The 16,614-nt window shown below is 55.4% G+C and overlaps 1 protein-coding gene and 1 long non-coding RNA gene across 13 annotated transcripts in view; one reads left to right on the forward strand and one right to left on the reverse strand.

Annotated features, from left to right (window-relative positions):
- Positions 1-2,082: 2,082 nt before the first annotated feature.
- PIK3R5 (phosphoinositide-3-kinase regulatory subunit 5) overlaps positions 2,083-16,614 on the reverse strand; it is a 74,516-nt gene continuing 59,984 nt past the window's right edge. For 7 of the 11 annotated variants that reach the window (XM_069603537.1, XM_069603534.1, XM_069603536.1 and 4 more), the window contains 14 exons: positions 12,469-12,538; positions 9,738-9,912; positions 9,054-9,207; positions 8,337-8,420; positions 7,348-8,089; positions 7,057-7,219; positions 6,607-6,732; positions 6,012-6,137; positions 5,786-5,879; positions 5,538-5,614; positions 4,934-5,027; positions 4,655-4,737; positions 4,022-4,134; positions 2,083-3,910 (listed from right to left, as the gene is read on the reverse strand). In XM_069603537.1, coding sequence (XP_069459638.1) covers positions 3,757-3,910; positions 4,022-4,134; positions 4,655-4,737; positions 4,934-5,027; positions 5,538-5,614; positions 5,786-5,879; positions 6,012-6,137; positions 6,607-6,732; positions 7,057-7,219; positions 7,348-8,089; positions 8,337-8,420; positions 9,054-9,207; positions 9,738-9,912; positions 12,469-12,538 — 2,255 coding nt within the window. In that variant the 3' untranslated portion in view covers positions 2,083-3,756. Of the gene's footprint in view, positions 3,911-4,021; positions 4,135-4,654; positions 4,738-4,933; positions 5,028-5,537; positions 5,615-5,785; positions 5,880-6,011; positions 6,141-6,606; positions 6,733-7,056; positions 7,220-7,347; positions 8,090-8,336; positions 8,421-9,053; positions 9,208-9,737; positions 9,913-12,468; positions 12,539-16,614 lie in introns of all 11 variants that reach the window. The other 4 variants (XM_069603532.1, XM_069603529.1, XM_069603530.1 and 1 more) reach the window with 1 other exon arrangement.
- On the forward strand, positions 9,171-10,142 carry LOC138447516 (uncharacterized). 2 transcript variants are annotated; one of them, XR_011259867.1, is made up of 2 exons: positions 9,171-9,228; positions 10,018-10,142. It is a non-coding gene; the product is annotated as an uncharacterized lncRNA (long non-coding RNA). The 2 variants fall into 2 exon arrangements; XR_011259866.1 differs by having other exon boundaries at positions 9,176-9,219.

The following is a 16,614-nucleotide window of genomic DNA, read 5'->3' on the forward strand; positions in this document are numbered from 1 at the left end:
CAAAAACAAATGAGCTACGAAGACATGGAGGAATCCTCAATGCATATTGCTAAGTGAAAGGAACCAATATGAAAAAGTATGTACAGTTGAGCTGTTTCAGATCCTGAAAGATGATTCTATGAAAGTGCTGCACTCAATATGCCAGCAAATTTGAAAAACTCAGCAGTGGCCACAGGACTGGAAAAGGTCAGTTTTCATTCCAATCCCAAAGAAAGGCAATGCCAAAGAATGCTCAAACTACCACACAATTGCACTCATCTCACATGCTAGTGTAGTAATGCTCAAAATTCTCCAAGCCAGCCTTCAGCAGTATGTGAACCGTGAACTTCCTGATGTTCAAGCTGGTTTTAGAAAACGCAGAGGAACCAGAGATCAAATTGCTAACATCCGCTGGATCATGGAAAAAGCAAGAGAGTTCCAGAAAAACATCTATTTCTGCTTTATTGACTATGCCAAAGCCTTTGACTGTGTGGATCACAATAAACTGTGGACAATTCTGAAAGAGATGGGAATACCAGACCACCTGACCTGCCTCTTGAGAAACCTATATGCAGGTCAGGAAGCAACAGTTAGAACTGGACATGGAAGAACAGACTGGTTCCAAAGAGGAAAAGGAGTACGTCAAGGCTGTATATTGTCACCCTGCTTATTTAACTTATATGAAGAGTACATCATGAGAAACGCTGGGCTGGAAGAAACACAAGCTGGAATCGAGATTGTTGGGAGAAATATCAATAACCTCAGGTATGCAGATGACACCACCCTTATGGAAGAAAGTGAAGAGGAACTAAAAAGCCTCTTGATGAAAGTGAAAGAGGAGAGTGAAAAAGTTGGCTTAAAGCTCAACATTCAGAAAACGAAGATTATGGCAGCTGGTCCCATCACTTCATGGGAAATAGATGGGGAAACAGTGGAAACAGTGTCAGACTTTATTTTGGGGGGCTCCAAAATCACTGCAGATGGTGATTGCAGCCATGAAATTAAAAGATGCTTACTCCTTGGAAGAAAAGTTATGACCAACCTAGATAGCATATTCAAAAGCAGAGACATTACTTTGCTGACTAAGGTCCATCTAGTCAAGGCTATGGTTTTTCCTGTGGTCATGTATGGATGTGAGAGTTGGACTGTGAAGAAGGCTGAGCGCCGAAGAATTGATGCTTTTGAACCGTGGTGTTGGAGAAGACTCTTGAGAGTCACTTGGACTGCAAGGAGATCCAACAAGTCCATTCTGAAGGAGATCAGCCCTGGGATTTCTTTGGAAGGAATGATGCTAAAGCTGAAACTCCAGTACTTTGGCCACCTCATGTGAAGAGTTGACTCATTGGAAAAGACTCTGATGCTGGGAGGGATTGTGGGCAGGAGGAGAAGGGGACGACAGAGGATGAGATGGCTGGATGGCATCACGGACTTGATGGACGTGAGTCTGAGTGAACTCCGGGAGTTGGTGATGGACAGGGAGGCCTGGCGTGCTGCGATTCATGGGGTCGCAAAGAGTTGGACACGACTGAGCGACTGAACTAAACCGAACTGATGTACTACTACAGGTTGTTCAGTTGCTAAGTCATGTCTGACTTTTTGATCCAAGGGACTGCAGCATGCCAGGCTTCCTTGTCCTTCAGTATCATCTCCTGGAGTTTGCTCAAACTCATGCCCATTGAGTCGGTGATACTGTATGGTCCCAACTATATGGTATTCTGGAAAATTTGCAACTAGGGAGACAGTAAAAAGATAATTGGCTGCCAGTCTAATTAAGTAGTGTTTTCCATTATAAAAATTATATTACCCCATTTGGGATATCCATTTCCATTGTCAGATTGGCAAACTGTAATTTTGAGAAATTTCTCCATTTTATCGAAATTTCCAAATGAATCCGAGAGGTCCAGCACAAAGCTCACTTCCCTTCTGCTCAGCAGCACAGTGAGGGCTATATGGAAGGAAGACTTGGGTATAAAATGTATTTTTTATAGAGAGGAAAATTACAAAAAGATAAACAAAACAATCCTCAAAGAACCTTATTTCCATTCTATGTGAAATGACTTACATGAACTGAAACTAGCAGGAAAATAACTGTAGATCATCAAATCCAAGAGAAATAAAATTTTATTTGACAATAATATTAAATTCCACTCATTTATTCTTGGATATCTGTCAATCACGTCATAGGACCACGGACTCATAAGACAAAAAACATTGAAGGTGTATTGCCCACCACTGTCTGGGGCCTGGACAGGGGAGGGATGGTAATACGGGTGTGGGGGGAGATGAAGCCGCTCTGTCCACTTCTCTCAGGTCCTGAGTACGCTGGGCTGGGGCTTCATGGGCTCCTACGAGCCCAGAGCCTTTGGCACAAATGAATCAGGAGTGGGAGGGGTTCTGTACAGATATAACTGTCTGCGTCCATGGTTACTTCCCCACCTCTCCCACTCCGAACCCCGACCCCAGCCCAGGCTTCCACCCGACCACCCCAGCCCACACATCAGCGTCCAGATTCTCAAACCAGTGTCACCTGGCAGTTACTAATTTTTGGCTCTCGTGTTCTATCAGCCATTTGCCCCCAATCAGCCTCTGAGCTCCTTGAGATCAGCTCTCCATGCTCTGCTCCTCTGGGAACTTGCCCAGGCGCAATGGTGCCTGTGAACTCTGGGGCTGGAAGATTCCACACGTGATGGACTGAGTTGGGAGGTGGGGTCAGGCGGGCCAGCCTGGGAGAGGCAGAGGTGAAGGCTAGGGCAGCTGTGGACCCTCTCCTTACCCAGACCAAGGCAATTCCTCCTTCAGAGGGTACGGCTGAGCGTCCCTTCCCCTCTCATCTGGGTCCTGCCTCAGCAGCAAATTGGAAAAGAGGCAATGAAGAGCCTTCCCTCCCCTCCACCACCAGACCGGGGACTCAGTGCTCAGGGTGCGAGGCCGCTGAGCTTTCCTGAGCACCTGAGAGAGGTGCTGGGCCAGGTGCTCTGCAGTCTTGTCTCAACCCTTCAAGGAGGCCTCATCACCCCCCTCAACAAAAGAGGCTTGAAGACGCTAATTCACTTCCTTCTGGCCATTTAGCCAGAAGGTCACTGAGCTGCCACGGAATCTAGGCTTGTCCTGTCTCCTCCAGGAATCTTGATCCAGGAAGGGGCTCCAGAAGGAGTCTGCTCTGAGTCCTGACAGTAAACAGGTGTTGGTGCTGTTCTTTAGAAGACCCAGGGAATTTGAGAGAGAGAAAGTGTGCATGTGAGAGAGAAAGATAGATGGAGAAGGGGGTAGGGGGCGGCAACGGGGTCAGAAAAACACCACTCATGTTTCTACTACCTGAACCCCAGGGAGGGGGACCCAACCCCAGACTCAAAGCCCCCCCCCACCCCGCAAGTCTCTGACAAGGTAAGAGGAGGGCCTGGCCAAGGGTCGAGAGGGAGCCCTAACCCCTCCACTCCCCAGAGCACCAGAGCCTCGGATCTTCCTTCTAGAGAGGATCCTAGACCATCTAGAGGGCGGGGCCTCCAGAGATCGGCTCACTCGTCCCTCTCCTCTCTACCTGAGGAATCTGAGGGGCTGTATGGACAAGTCCCTTCCCCTAATGCCTGGTTGTTGTTTCTTTTTTCCCAAACAGAGCCCTGAGGCACCATTAACCCCCTGTCTGCTGCAGAGCCCATAGCGGGGACCCTGACCCAGCACAGGGCCATTCAGTTGTCCATCAGGAGCCAGGCCCTCCCAGGAAAAGGCAGCCTCGAGAAGGCTGCCCCCAGGCTTCCTGTCCAGGCTGGTGCCGCACGGCTAGGGCAGAGCTCCGCTGAAGGTCATGATGGGCAGACAGAGCAGGGAGCAGAGGTCAGGCGTGGTCTGCCCCTGCGCCGGTGGGTGGGTGGGCCTCTGGGGCTGGGGGTAGAGGTTGCTCTTCTCGGGCTTGTAGCAGGGCGAGACCTCACACCTGTGGGGCAGGGTGGGTGTCAGGGCAGGATCCCACCCTTCCAGCTCTTTCCAGGCCTCAGGGTCGGGGGTAGGGGTGCTGAAGCAGGGCTAGGGGCCCCCACTTTCCTACCTGACCACACTCTGCAGGATCTTCCCCTCATCCTGGTCCAGGCACACAGCAAAGGGGCAGCTGTTAGATCCGATGATCTGCACCTTGTCCACTTTGACCTGCGACGTGGTAATCTGCAAAGAGGGCCCGGGTCACCTGGAGCCCTGTCCACCCCCTCCTCTCCTTTGGAGCTGCCAGCCCTCGGCAACCTCTCCCCTTGGAACCACCCACCTGGGTCCAAGGGGTGGGGGCACACAGGGGATGGGCCCACGGCCTCCATCAGGCCCTGACTCCCTCCCAGCCTCTGCCCTTTCCTGAGTCTAAAAGGAGCATTTGTTCTGGGAGGAAAACCCCACTGCCTGCATCATGAGAGCCTGGGTCCCCTGACACAGAGTCCACGCTGACACAGAGCCCGCTCGGGGCTCCCCTGGCAGCCACCACAGAGCCTTTCTGCAGATGCAAGGGTACCTCCTCCTCCCAGAGCCCCCACACATGCGCACACCCCTCACCAGCCGCTCCTCTCACCCACACGGCCCAGCACAGCCCTTGGACACGCCACCCCCATACGCACAGACACAGACACACACACGCACACACACACACGTGCCCGGTAAGTCTCCTGAGGGGGTGGCCGAGAGGAGGGGGCGCCCTTACCTGGTTGAAGCCCTTCTTAGATTTAGGGTTCTGCCTTTTCACCACTTCTGTCAGGTTCAGCGTCAGGGCCTCTGTGCTCGAGTCTGAAGGGCAGGGGCGGCTCAGGCCAGGCTCAGGACCACCCGTGTCCCTGTCCCCTCCCTCACCCCCTGCCCCCACCTCCACCTCCCTGTCCCCCACCGCCACCTCCCGGTCCTCCACCTCCCTGTCCTCATCCCTACCCTGCCCCTGCCCCACCGCCGCCCCCCCCGGCCCCCGCCCACGCCCACGCCCCCTCACCTAGCTCCTCCTGCTGCCGGCAGGCCTTGCTGAGGTTGACAGAGGTGCAGACCTTCTCCACGTTGCTCCAGCGACTGCGTCCACTGATGGCCCCCTAGGAAGGGAGCAGAGCCACACTGTCTGAGGCCCAGGCCCCCGGTGCCTGGTGCCTTCAGCTCCAGACCCGCCAGCCACAGGGTACCGCCTGCCACCAGCACACCCAGGCAGCTCTCTCTCCTTCACCCGTCAGCCAGCTTCTTCACCAAGAGCCCCGCGACCCCTATAAAGACCTTGTGGACCCCAGGAGGAGCTGCCAGGTCACTGGTTTGGTCCACGGGCCAGCCCGATGACCGGGTTGAACTCTGCTCCATCCTCACCCCCAGCCTGGAATCCGGGTCCCCAAGCACACTGACGAGGGGGACTGCCCCGGGGGAGGGCAGCTTTGGAGGCAGAGGGAGAGGGCAAGGTCCACTGCCTCTCCTTTCCCATTCTCTTAGCATCCTGGAGAGCCCTGGCAGCCTGCCAAGGCCTTCCAGCTTATAGACTGGGCCCAGTACATAGGAGGCTGGCTCTGGGGAGGTGGCATGGGGAGCAGACCCGAGGGGCAGGCCAGCAGCACGCTCACCTTGCTGTAGATAATCTGTAGTGTTAGCGGGACGGCTTCCCGGTCACCGTCAATGCCCAGCCGCTTGCTGCCAGGACCTGTGCACGCAAACAGACCCTCTGCTCCTCTCCCTTCCAGGCCCTCACAGACCCGGGGCCCTGCCTCCCCACCCCTTTCTTGTCCCTCCTGCCCCACTACCCTGTGACCCCTCCTCCCCAGGGGCCCCCTGGATCTTGGCCCACCTCCACAGGGGCTCAGGTAGGACCCACCTGAAGCCTTGATGGCACGCGTGGCAGCAGAGTGACCCAGCTCCAGGGAGTGGATGAAGATCTCTGTCGTCTTCTCCCCGGTGATGAAGGTCAGCTGGAGTGGGCAGGAGGGCAGGCATCAGCATGGACCTCCCAGAGGGACTCCCAGGCGCCCCCCACACAGGGCTGCCGGGGGTGGGCGGAGGGGGACCCTGCAGCCAGTCTGGAGTGGCAGGACAGGCTTTACCTCGGTCTGATAGACCTGCAGCAGCACCGGGCGGGCAGCGAAGCGGCAGTAATAGAGCAGCATGTCGGCCAGGATGGGCAGCTGGGCAGGGGAGCCCTCCAGGGGCCGGGACTCTGCCTTCAGAGACTGCTGGGGGTGGGGGGGAGCCCCGAGATGGAGAGAGAAGGGGGAGGATGAGAGGACGACACACAAAGGAGACAGATCCAGAGGCAGGCAGGGCCAGGGATGGGGGTGGTGAGATGCGGGGAGGAAATGGAAGGGTTGGGGAGGACCCACGGCCTGCCTCCGTTCCTCCTCTCCAGCCTCCGAGCTGGTCGAAGCTGGGGGTTGAGGAGTGGGGGCTGAGGCCTAAGACGCCTAGATCCTTCTGGCGCCCCTCCCTCCCTCCCAGCATCGAGACCCCCTCCCTGGGCCTTGGAGCCCCAGGTTCAGCTCAGCCCTGTTTCCACCCAGCCTCCCTGCTCGATCACGAGGGAGCCCTGGCCCTCCAGGGAGGCCTCCAGCTGGACCCCCTAAACTAGGGCCTTCAAAGCAAGACTGGGTGACTGCAGCCAGGGGCCCCCCAGCCTCTGCACCCTGGAAAGGGGCGGCTCACCTGGCATAGGACTTCGGGGGGCAGGTGCATGAGGCCCAGCACGTTGCGCTCATACCAGGGGTCGAGCATGCCGAGGTAGTGGGAGATGTCGTTGGTGCTCTCGCCCCAGGGGGCTGAGCCCAGCTCCTGGAGAAGGGGCGACAGTCATACCGGCGCCCTGGCCCTGCCCTGCCACCCTCGCTGCGGGCCCTGCACGGCACCCGCTGTCCCATCCCAAGCTTCTCCCTTGCCCTTGGAGAGGTCTAACAACCCTCAGTCCATGCCCCTCCCACCCCATCACCACATGCAGGGCAGGGAGCACGCCTGGGAGCCAGGCCCACCCAGGAGGATGTGCCTCATAAACAGGGGTAGCTGCTGCTCCTGACTTCCAACCAGCCCCTTCCAGGGATCTGGGACCTGCTCATGTCTCCTTGCTTTGCCACCCTGCTGGGCCTGGGGCTGGGGACGTACCGCAGGGCTGGGGTGCCTCGGGGAGTCTGCGGGGAGGGAGGACATCTGGCATGGAGAAGCTGGGCTGGTGCAGCCACCAGCTCCTTGGCTCCGCTTCACGGGCACGTAGAAGAATTGGAGCTTGAAGAACCGTGTGAGGAGCGGACGGTTGCTCTCCAGCCGCCTGTGGAGAAGAAGATAGTGAGAAGGGAGACCCTGGGCCCCTGGGGGACCCCAGTCCTCGAGCCCAGATGCCACCAGCACCACCCCTCTTTAGCCCAGGGCAGATGGAGGCCCAGCTCCGGCTCTCACCGCAGTTTGCTGTATGCCCGGGCCACCTTCCCCGAGATCCGATCGGAGCCGAAGACCACGACTCGCAACGTGGAGGCCTTGGGGTCCTCGTCCCCGCTCAGGAAGGGGCGGCGGCGCTGGTGGCGGGAGGCGGGGGCCAGGAGCCAGCCGGGCAGCGGGGGGCTGAGCTTTGCCTGTGGCAGGGAGCGTGAGCGCTGGGCCCGGGAGGCGGGCCTCGGGCCGTCCACGGGGCTGACGGGGCTGCAGAGGCTGCCGGCCCGCCGCAGGGGCAGGGTGCTGTCCGGGCAGCCCTCTAGGGCCCGGGAGTCCCTCCGAAGCACGAGCTGGCTGGTGCTCTTGAAGAGTTTATAGATCCTGTTGAACTTCTGTCCGGACCTGCGGTGGCCCCGGCGTTCTTGGCTGCCAGGCCTTTTGGGCCTCTCGAAGGAGCTCTCCTCACTATCCTCCACGTAGCCACTGTCCATGCCATCCGACAGGCCCGACACGAAGGAGGTCAGCAGCTGGCGGTGGAGGGTGGGTCCTGAGGCCTGGGACGAGGCAAGGGACAGGGTGGAGTCGCGGGAGGCTGTGGAGCTGGTGGAGAGCAGAGAGTCCCTCTCGGCACAGTGCCTGTCGCTGTCCAAGTCCTCCTCCTCCTCGTCCTCATCCTCATCCTCCTCCTCCCCGTCCTCATCCTCGTCGTCCCCTAGGATGCCCGGTTGGAGCAGCTCTTGTTCCTTCAGCAGGATTTCCTGCAGGATGTCTGCCGGGAGTAACGGGGTACACCGTCTGGGCATCAGACCCTGGGACCCCTCCTGCACAACCCTGGGAAGGGTGACTGACTCAGACAGAACGACACTGCGGGGAAGAAGGCAGGGAGCCAGCCCTGGACTCAGAGCCTGCCCTCTGCTCTGCTCAGAGCCTGCTCAGCTGGGAGGCCCACTGCAGAGGAAGACAGCTCTGGAAGTTTGGGGGGTGGGCACCAGAGGGGAGCCCAGTGGGCCACTCACCAAAGCTGTCCTGGTTCCAGCTGTAGGTGTAGCACCTGGCCACGGGCATGGGGATGGTGCGCAGCTTGCCGGGTTTGGCGGTGTCTGGAGGAGCCAGGGAGGGAGGGCCAGGAGGTGAGGGCTGTGCCGGCGCCTTGAGACAGGCCAGCCCAGACCTCTCTTCATCTTGGAGGAGAGACCAGAGTGGGGAGAGGGACCAACAGCCGGGTGGGCTGAGTCTGAGTTGGAATCTGAGATGCCTGACCTGCAGTCAGGGGGCTTTTCTCAAGCCCACCAGGTAGAAGCCACACCCTTCTGTGAGCTGCGGGACTGTGGCCAAGTCTTAGGCTCTGAACCTTCGGTTCAAACAGGAGAACGAGGGCACCAGCTCACCAGGAGTCCCTTCTTCTGTAACAGACTTTCCCCAGAGATGCTGGGACAAGGTGGGCCATGTGACAAAGGGGGCTCAGAGGGGTATGTGCAGCTTCTGTGTTGTCTTCAAATGCAGCCCGGTGCCCTCGATCAGTCCTCCCTTTTCCTCCTCCCACCACCACCCCTGTGGCAATCTGCAGCCGAACCCTAACCCTGCAGAGGGGAACTATGCCCTCAGGATGGCAGAGCAGGAGGTGTTGGAGAATCTGGGTCTCTGAATGATTATATGGAACAGGCCCAGCTGGGCTGCTTGCCTGGGCAGCTATGGAGCCATGGGGGGATGGGGCCTTATCCCCAGAGCCTCACCTAGGACACCAGGGAAGCCGGCTTTCTCTCCCACTGCCTGCAGCTTGGTCCTGAGCCACTGGCGGGCCTCGGCAGCATCCCCGATGCCGGATGCCAGTTCCTGGGCCTCTGCCGTCTCCGTGAAGATGTCCTCAAGCTCGGCCAGGGTCTTGGACTGAAAGCCAGGGTAGGGGAGGTGGGTAGGCAGGCTTGCCCGTGAACCTTGGCCTGGCTGCCCAACTTCTCAAACTCCCAGTGACCTGTCTCTCCCTGGCCTCGTTGCCTGCCTCCACCCATGACTGACCACCGAGCTAGGCCCCCCTTCATCCCCCTTTCTCCAGAAATGGTCAGAAAGAAAGGCCCAGAGCCTTGCAGAGCTGGGGCAGGAGGGGGCAGAATGTCAGTGCTCAGAGAGGGGGAGCCACACAGCGGGCAGGTCCCAGAGCTCAGCCTAGACACCAGGGTAAAGCTCACGCCTGTGCCACCCAGCTCACGCCACCCTCTGAGGCTGTGTTCAGTCCCTCGGTCCTGGTTCCACCCATCCAGGTTAGGAACCAGCAGAACAGAGACCTCTCAACGAGGTCAGTGCTCCAGCGACCTCACTCAAGGTGAGGGGGCCAGTATATCCGGGCAGGCTCCAAAAGGGAGTAGTGAGAACTTCTGCCGGGAGGGGGCGCTGCTGAGCCCAGGGCCCCAGACACATACCTGCAGCCTGCAGTGCAAACCCGGCAGGTCGCAGTGGGGCCCAAAGGTGGCCTGGAAGGCGTGCAGGAGCAGGGTGGTGTAGGTGCTGTGCGGTGAGGGCCCAGGCGTGCTCAGCTGGTTGGCCACGGCGAGGAACTCGGCCTGCACCTCCAATGGGTTCAGCAAGAGCACAGTGCTGGGGACAGAGGACCGGCCATTGGCACTGGGGGACAGGGGTGGGGCAGCCACAGAGCCCACTCGGGCTGGGGTCGGCCCCTCTGACACCCAGGCCTTCTCACAGCCCAGGTGGGACCTGAGACCAGGGGAGAGCCGGTGCCTTGGGGGTCCCAGTTCCAACGGGAAACCTTACCACCTACTTTTGACCAGTTTTCAGCTGGTCTTTACAAAGACCTTTTAAAAACTGAACTTTGTTTCCACAGATAACTTCTACCTTCTTTTTTTTTTTAAATAAAAAATTTTCCTACAAGACATCTGAACAGGTACAAAATGACACAATAAAGGACTGTATTTTAGGGGAGGTGATTGGAGGCCAGGTGATCATTTTGGGGAGGGGGCAGCAAGGCAACCACATGCTGTGAGATGTGGCCTGAAATTTCAGCCCGTGTGCTCCTCAAGTCAAGGGTCGGGTGTGAGGTGGCTTCTGCTAGGAGGAAGGAGAGCAAGTCAGGGCTGCATCTGACTCCTCTTCTGGCAGAGGGTGCCCTTTCTTTTTTTTTTTTAAAAATTATTTATTTGGCTCCATGTGGGATCTAGTTCTCTGACTAGAGAACTAGGGATTGAACCTGGGCCCCTGCACTGGGAGCTCGGAGTCTCAGAAACTGGACCACCAAAGCCATCATGAAGGCCAGCACTGGGCTGGTGGAGAGAGCATGCATCCAGTCACCATCCAGTCACCTTCCTTCCCCTGGACTCTTTTTTTTTTTTTTTTGAGTGAAAGCACTAAGAAAATAGGTATATTGAGAAAGATACACATCCCACTGGCAGAATGTGGTCCATCTCAGGAGGTGAGATCGGCCCCTGGGTTCCCTCCTAATGCCAGTGTTTAAATGTCTGCATTATGGACATTTTGAACATACTCAAATGTTAAGAGAATCATGAACCTCAAGGATCAATCACTCAGTTAACACATGACTGAACTTCAGCCACGACAACCCCCAATCACTGCATTTTCTCTAAAGTACTCCACTCCAGTATTCTTGCGTGGAAAAATCCCATAGGTAGAGGAGCCTGGCAGACTACAGTCCACAGTATCACAAAGAGTCGGACACGACTGAAGGACTGAGCACACACCAGCCATAGCAGTGGTATTCCTGTGAAGGCTGTTAGTGTGAACTGCTCACGCTTGTTCCCTCACAAGTCCTGCAGTGTTTAAACACAGCACAAAGAAGCACCAGGCAGGTGGCCCTTCTGCCAGTGTCTGTGGACGACTGTCCCAGAGCTGGCCTGGGGGTCAGAACTCAGGGACGGGATGGGGCTGTGTCAGATTCCCCAGGGTTTAGGGAGAAACTCATTTTGATTTCTCTATTTGTAAGAAAAAGGGATCAGGCTCAAGTAAGTAGTCCCCCACTGAGTCATCCTCCTTTACTGACTGCTGGATCATGCCCTCATGGACATGCATTAAGCACCACTCTACACATGACCGGGCCAGCCACCCCAAGGCCTCACCGCTTGCACCTCCTCTGCAGGCTTGTTAACCACAGTGAGAATGACTTGGCTGGGAGCTCTTTCTACGAACCTCTCTCAGTGCCTCAGTTCCTGGATCTAAAGCATACCTCTCTCACAGGCTTACTTACCAGGAGGACTGGATGATGGAGGGACTCCTGCAGCACTACCTGGGGTTCAGGAAGTGCCTTGAAGCTGTTGGTGATTATCCATCATCCACCTGCCTCAGCCCCCCTGGCGGAATTCTGCTTGCTTATTAACAAACCTTTCTTTACCAGACATTTTTTCTGCCCTTTCTCTCTCTCTTAAAATCTACCACTTGCTTTTCTGTTTGTTTTTACCAAGAAGGAACTCAAATGATATCTGCTCAGTGAATGTGCTGTGAACCCCTGGGACTGAGGATAGGAAGGGGCTGGGGTGACTGGAATTTCTGAGCCAGTGGAGGCTGGGGTCTCCAGGCACCCATGTGCTTGGAGGCTTGCTGGAGGGCCCTCAGAATAGAGGTTTCCTCTCAAATGCTTTTCCAGCTGCTGGCCGTGGGTAATTAAATCAGCTCAGGAAGTCCTAACCAGAACTGCCTTTGAAATGAAATTGAACTAGAACATGCTTGGGAGAAGGTGACTTTTCTTTCGTAAAACTTGTCTCAGCTCTATGTGTGTGTATCAGGTTTTCATATAAAATACATTTTTAAATTCTAGGTCTTGGTCAGGAAAGTTTGGAAAATGCCGTTTTACTGACAGGCAGAAAGACATTATACAAAGAGTCTGGGCTTTTGAGTAAGACTGAGGCTCAAATCCTGGCTTAGACTTTTACTAGCTGTGTGACCTTGGGGAAGTTACTTGCCCTCTCTGGCCTTTGGCTTCCTCATCTGAAAAGTAGGGGTAAAGAAAGGTAATGCGTGCTTGTTCAGCATAACCAAAGCAGATAATTTTTGTTTTCTGTTTTAAAATCTCAGACCCATTTAGGAATCTGATGAAAGACCCTTAGCCCAGAAAAAAGAGCCAGTGCACAAAACATCACACACCCCCGCCCCCCGCCCTGCCATTCCTCCCTCCCCAAGAGCACTCACACAGTGGAGCTGCGGTGGCTCCTAGTGGACAGGCCCTGCTCGGCCCTCACCAGGCGCTGGTAGGAGATTCCTGTGGCCAAAAAACCCGAAAGAGCAGTTCATGAATTTACCTGTTCCTTCATCAGTCATGGCCCTGCTCCTTGGAGGTGCTGGCACTGGGAGTTCCGGGATGAAGGTCAGAACACGGGGAAGATTAGACCCCTGGCCTCCAGGGCCTCTAACAGTCTGGCTCCCAGCCCCCTCCGTGGCCCCACCCAACCCACAAAGCTTCACTCTTTAGGGACTGAGGTGCAGGGCACCCAGGGAGGAGACTAGGGACCCCGAAGTGGCCTCCCGCTGCCCACCTGGCACCAATGCTGCCACCCCTCCAGGTCCCGGCGTCCTCCTGCAGCTGAGCCGTAGCCCCGCCCCCCCCCCCCCCCCCCCCCCCCCCCGCCTTCCCTCAGCATTCCGGCCCTGCCTCAGGGGACCCTCAGTATTCCGCAGTCCTGCCTGGCGCTGTCCTCCTCTGCGGCTGAGTCTGCACCACGGATCCCATCCTAGCCTTCCTTCATGGCATCATCCATCTCTCCATCTCCCCTGATTCAAAGATGCTGAGAAGAAACAAGCCAAGGTTTCCCTTTTCCCCTGAAGCTTAGCTCTGTAGCTGGAAAGTAGGTCCTCCGTGCCGTGTCAACCACGGTGAGGAGACTCCACCACACCTGGTTCTTCTCACCGAGGGGGCTGGGATTCGGCGGCGGAGGGTGGGGGCAGGCAGTCCCCCTCATTAGGGTTTGGACAGCCTCACAGGGACCCTGCTGGGCGTGGACTGGGTGAGAGTTTGGAGCAGAAGGCAGCCTCCTGGGGGAGTCAAAGCCACGACTGGGGTTAGAGACGGCTGTAAGCAGAGAGCTGTGACTTTTGTTTTGTAAGTGGTCAAACATTTCCAATTTGTGCTATTCTAACTTGAGATCTGATTTCTTTGATTTCGGTGCCTTTTGTCTGCTGTATCTTTTATGTAATTGTCACATGTTTAGATATTAATGTTATATCTACTTCCACAGGCAAGTCCCTGAAACAGAGGTGATGACTATCAGGACTCAGGACGCCACCTAGTGGCCTCCTACAGACATGACAGAAAAGTCCCCTCTTTGCCCCTTCAATCCCAACAATGTCCCTGGCCATCCCATGTTTCCCTGCCCTCCAATCTCCCAGACTCCAAAACACACAGACATCAAAGTCTTCTCTTGATCTGTCCACACTTCTATTTTAAATACCATGTAGTGTTCTTAACAGGCAACCCACACCCCATCGATCTGTTATGCCACACCTCCGCCGCCCTGTTCTGCCCCCGTAGACTCAGGCCAGGCTGGGGCCACCGTCCAGGAGGATCTGTGGGCCACTTTATCCTTGAAGCCTGCTGTTGTCTTTAGTCTACAGGACAAGGAGCATTCTCTAACATCCTGTTTCTCCACCTGCTCATCTTAGGGGCTTTCCTGGTGCCTCAGCGGTAAAGAATCCGCCTGCCAATGCCTGCCAAAGAAGGAGACATGGGTTCAATCCCTGAGTCAGGAAGATCCCCTGGAGAAGGACGTGACAACGCACTCCAGTATTCTTGCCTGGCAAATCCCATGGACAGTGAAGCCTGGCGGGTTACAGTCCATGGGGTTGCAAAAAGTCGGACACGACTTAGTAGACAACAAACAATCACATTTGGGAATTATGACATCATTAGCTGGGAGCTGCTGTTGGCTGATGATGTTCTGTTAGTGGGTGCTGTTTCCAGAGTGATTGGCAAGTGCTGAAGAGCCCAGATTCCAACAGCATTAGCTGAAACTCTCTACCCCTCCCCCAAAGACACCCATCAAATCCCCCTTCCTTGGCTTCTCTTGATAACGAACCTCCACTTATTGGGGAGCTTCATGGCAGTGGGTGCTTCTCTCCTCTTTGACCTTTACCCGTCTTCCCTGGGCAACTCAGCAGACACGAGCAACTTTCTGAAACGGTCTTACTTAGACCAAGACTGGCTCAAGGGCTGAACAAAAAAACTCACCTAGGTGGTCTGTGTCTGGTCTTAACATGTAGGAAATCAAAAAGGTCCTCCCATATGGGCAAGGGATGTGTCCTGGTGAGTGGGAGCTGATGGTGGGCGGCCATGGTGAAGTGCAAATGCCTTGTCCAGGCACAGGAGTGCCCTCATAACTGAGCTTTGTTTACCCAACTGAGCTTCCCTTCTTTTTATTTTTTAAAATTTATTCATTTTTTATTGAAGTATAGTTGATTTTTGGAGAAGGCAATGGCACCCCACTCCAGTACTCTTGCATGGAAAATCCCATGGGCGGAGGAGCCTGGTAGGCTGCAGTCCGTGGGGTCGCGAAGAGTCGGACACGACTGAGCAACTTCACTTTCACTTTTCACTTTCGTGCATTGGAAAAGGAAATGGCAGCCCACTCCGGTGTTCTTGCCTGGAGAATCCCAGGGACGGAGGAGCCTGGTGCACTGCTGTCTATGGGGTCGCACAGAGTCGGACATGACTAAAGCGACTTAGCAGCATAGTTGATTTACAACACTAAGTTAGTTTTATGTGTACAGCAAAGTGATTCAGTTTTATATATATATTTTTTCAGGTTTTTTCCATTATAGGTTATTACAAGGTATTGAATATGGTCCCCTGTGCTACACAGTAGGTCCTGGCTGTTTATCTGTTTTATATATAGTGGTGTGTAACTGTTAATCCCAAACTCCTAAATTATCCCTCCACCACCCCTTTCCCTTTTCTAAAGTGATAACTGGAAATGGCCATTCTGCACAGGACAGCTGACAAAGAAGACAGAGGCTGAGTGACAATCACTGCTGGTGTCACCAAGCAGGAACTGGCACCACGTTAATGACATTCTTATGGAACGTCCATGCTGAGGACACGACGTGGTGCCTGGTCATCGTGAGGCAGAGTCCCCAGGGCTGACACGAGGCAGGGGAGGCTCAGCCATAGCCACACGGCTGTCCCAGGAGATGATCCTGGCTTCCTCCTCCTGACCCACATCCTACCACGACACGAACACTCCTGGCTACTGGCTTCCTCTTATGCTTTCCTTCCTTCTGGGGTTCCCTGGACAGCAGCCATGGAACTCTCTCTCTCTCTCTCTCTCTCTCTCTCTCTCTCTCTCTCACACACACACACACACTCCTTTATCCGTTCATCTGTTGATGAGCACTTAGGTTGCTTCTGTGTCTTGGCTACTGTCAACACAGCTGCTATGAACACAGTCCTACTTTTGATCAGGAGGCTCAGAGAGCTTCTATAACCTGTCCAACGTCATCAGCTAATAAGTGACAGAGCAGAGTTCTTTGTTATCCAAAAGCCCATGTTCCTGCTCTCACATTTGACTTTATAGCTAAAGCAAGAATCATCAAACTTTTCTGAGTCCTAGTTGTCTCATGCACAAAATAGGAGCAATGCTGCTTTTCCCTCATACTCTGCAGGGCTGTGGGCTGGGTGATATAATCGTGGAGGTCTGGGTGCTTTGAAAACTGAGGCGTGACTCACACATATGATGCCCACTGTTGCCCATCAGGATGACAGGCCAACTCTTAGCAGGCAAGTGCTGTGTTCTGCACAGCCAGGCAGGCACAGAGTAAATACTCAACAAACATGCGGGCTGAACCCAAGGGGGCTGTGGTGGGTGGGACCCGGAAGTACTGACGTGAGGCTTCCTGCCACCCAGATGGAGGCAGTGGGCGACCCTATGGCAGGGGTGGAGTCAGGAAGAAGGGGGAGGTCCACAGGCTTGATAACCTGCCCACTTCCTCTGCCACCCAGCCACATCAAAGTGGGATAAACTGTTTCACTCATCTCCATGGCAACTGACTCCATAAGGCTGCATGGGTGGAGGGCCCAGCTCACCAAGTCCCTGTCATCTTCTCCCTGTGACCTTGCCAGGATCCACCTACTAAGATAAAACCACTCTGAACCCTCCTGCCCCAGCAATGGGAAATCAAAATAGACCAGCATTATCCTTGCAAACTGCTGAGAGGGAGACACGACTATCCTCCCATTTTACAGATGAGGAAATTGAGGCTCCTATGATGTGAAATGTCTTGCCAAAGGCCCCACAACTCCAGAGTTGTAGGGACCCCAAGACGGTCTTGTGCCAAGTACTGGTAACC

The sequence above is a fragment of the Ovis canadensis genome, chromosome 11, assembly GCF_042477335.2.
Source record: "Ovis canadensis isolate MfBH-ARS-UI-01 breed Bighorn chromosome 11, ARS-UI_OviCan_v2, whole genome shotgun sequence".
Classification (NCBI taxonomy): Eukaryota; Metazoa; Chordata; class Mammalia; order Artiodactyla; family Bovidae; genus Ovis; species Ovis canadensis.